The sequence below is a fragment of the Morone saxatilis genome, unplaced genomic scaffold (genome assembly GCF_004916995.1).
Source record: "Morone saxatilis isolate NCDOM2014 unplaced genomic scaffold, NCSU_SB_2.0 Contig9, whole genome shotgun sequence".
Lineage (NCBI taxonomy): Eukaryota > Metazoa > Chordata > Actinopteri > Moronidae > Morone > Morone saxatilis.
In genome coordinates this window covers 3,751,194-3,753,843 of record NW_023340268.1, presented here as the reverse complement: position 1 = coordinate 3,753,843, position 2,650 = coordinate 3,751,194, and the positions used below count along the sequence as shown (strand labels likewise).

Genomic DNA, 2,650 nt, shown 5'->3' with positions numbered 1-2,650 from the left:
TGTCAGTACTGCATCACAGAGCCAGGAAATGAACTCTCAGATTTACGTTCTGGCAAAAACTCCTGTCAGTTCAGTTATAAATCCTCCCTGACAGTCATGATAGTGATCTTGAAGGCTGACACTCACTTTCACATTCTCATAATTATCCCGTGATCTTGACAAAACAACAGTTGTTTTCTCACAATGGTGTCTTGTTATCTTTTATATCAGCCTTTTGTTTTCTCAAGATAAATAAACTTGCGATCTTGAGATAACGGCATTAAAAAGACTGCAAGCACAGCCGTTCTCAACTTCCATAGCAGTATTAGTCAAGTATATGATTAACATTATGTGCTAGGTAGCTACCTGGAAAAAGGTAGTTAGTTGCCATGGCTTCAGGTAAGCTAGCTAGTCATAAAGTCCTCTCTGTGTGTGCTAAGAACCAAAAACTAAAGTTGAAAAATAAAATGAAAAAAAACAAATATATAAATTTAAAGCTCTTTTTTTTTATCCACTAATCGGTAATAAGTCTAAAACTAAGGACCATTTTGACTAACTGACAGGAGGTTTATTTAGGTCATATGTACATTAAATGGAGACTGAGTTAAAAACTCCATGTAGTAGGTTTATTTAACAGTATTGTTTATTGATGTACTCAGTTATCATTTTGACTGGTCTGATAACTAGTCACTGCCTCTTGTCAGTCTTTGCACTCAATACACAGCAACATTTGTAGAGAAATTACATCCACTTGGCTTTACAACCCCTTACACAGGCTGTGTGTAGAGTTGCTATTAAGCAGGGCATCAGGCCATTGACGTCCTTCCCGCCAAGCCGCCTGAGACTCAACGTTAAGTAGCTATGAAAGGAAGCAGTCATGAGAAGATGAAAAGATAGATGGGTGGAGGTAAGAAGGGGAGAGAGATGAGGTCTCCCAAAGAGACCACTGGGAGGGGTGATGATGAGATGTAAGCAGCGGAGAGAAGTTTAAAGACTTGAAAGAGGTCGAGAGGCGGAGGCTGGGAGGGAAACTCCCTCCTGGTTCTGAACAACTGTTACACTCTCTGAGCTTCATACACAGGATACACTCTCTCTGCTGCACAGCTCTGCTTTTAGATGCTCACACACTCCCAGACAGACTGGGAGCGTGTGCAAAGAGCTGCCACAGATTTGAAGACTGTGGAAGAAACCTCTCGTCTCTCCCAAGGATTACAATCAGGAAGCAATTTCCTGGAGTAATAATTTTTATAAATTGGATTAAGAAAGACATCTGGAACCCCAGAGACGTGTGGGTGGGAAGCGGTCGTCAATGGATGAATAAGTACTCAAGGATGACTGGATAAAAGTTTCCAGCAGTGATTGCTCCACAGCAGACGATCCTCATGAGGTATCTGGTCGAACGTTGACTCACTGCAGGTGTGAGCTTCATTTCCTCGTGAGGTCAACGGGGAATGGGAGCAAATCTGATGACACAGCTCTCAAATTTCACTCCAATCTCTGAGGCACCTGCTCATCACTGAAATTGCTTCCCATCCTCCAAGTTTACAACTTCAAAGCGTAGACCAATCTTCCACAGAGGCATTGTTTGTCTATATTCAAAACACATTGTAAGCTTGTAATTATGCCCTCACTCTCATTATCTCTGTTTCTTCTGCTGCACGACTAAGAGGTGAGGTAGAAGTGGATCAGAGGGTGAGGAGGGATTTTTTTTTCCTGCTTCAAGATTAGAGAAGGTAGAAGAGGGAGAGAGGAAGGCAAAGGGGGAGGGAGAGATAAACAGAGGCAGTTTAAGGCGGTAAACACATCCCATCCAGAGCCAGCTCTCCTCTAAACACATCAGGCATACATCAGCACTGCATTTGTCCGCGGTGACTCTGAAACAGCAGGACAAACAGTCAGTGGACAAACTGAAGCGAGTAGAAAACACTGTGGTTGTCAGTCTGGAAACACTGGAGGGAAGATAAAGTGAAGAAATCTGTGCAGTTGATTATTAGTGAGGATAAAAATCTTGATTTCCCAGCAGAGACGAAGAGCAAGAGACAGCCATGGACTCAGACGTCTCCCACACTTTCTCTTGTGTCTGCAGCAAGATGAAACAGCAGCATATGAGCAAATGCAGCGGTGGCGTCTACCAGCACCAGACCAGATCCACCTCCAGACCCCACCGGCCTCTCCTCCACCCCAGGACCCTGCTCCTCCTGCCCCTGCTGCTCCTGCTCTTTCTCTCCCTGTGGAGCCAGCAGGCAGAGGCCGTGGTCCACTCCAGCTTCAGGCGGCTCAGCGGCCGCGAGAAGAAGGAGATGCAGAAGGAGATCCTGTCCATCTTGGGTCTGCCGGGGAGACCCAGACCCCACCCGCCACTACGACCGCCCTCCTCTGCACCGCTCTTCATGCTCGACCTGTACCATGCCATGTCAGCTGATGGGGAGGACGAAGGGAATGAAATTATAGTAAACGGACCTGGCATGGGGAAGTTTGGGGCGGCAGAGAGGTTGGCTCAGGTCAACCATGCAGCCCCGCCGACCCTCAGCACGCACACACCACCGCTGGGCACGGTGGTCAGCGAGGCCGACACGGTGATGAGCTTCGTCAACCTGGGTGAGTAAACCGTGGAGACACCTGCCATTGGGTGGGGGGGAGGGGGGTGTAGAGGCAGACAGGAAGTGATGCA

General features: G+C 47.1%; 1 protein-coding gene across 1 annotated transcript in view; it reads left to right on the top strand.

Annotated features, from left to right (window-relative positions):
• Positions 1–1,072: 1,072 nt before the first annotated feature.
• bmp8a (bone morphogenetic protein 8a) overlaps positions 1,073–2,650 on the top strand; it is a 14,182-nt gene continuing 12,604 nt past the window's right edge. The window contains exon 1 of the mRNA XM_035681440.1: positions 1,073–2,577. Within this exon, the coding sequence (XP_035537333.1) occupies positions 2,025–2,577 (553 nt within the window). The 5' untranslated portion in view covers positions 1,073–2,024. The remainder of the gene's footprint in view (positions 2,578–2,650) is intronic.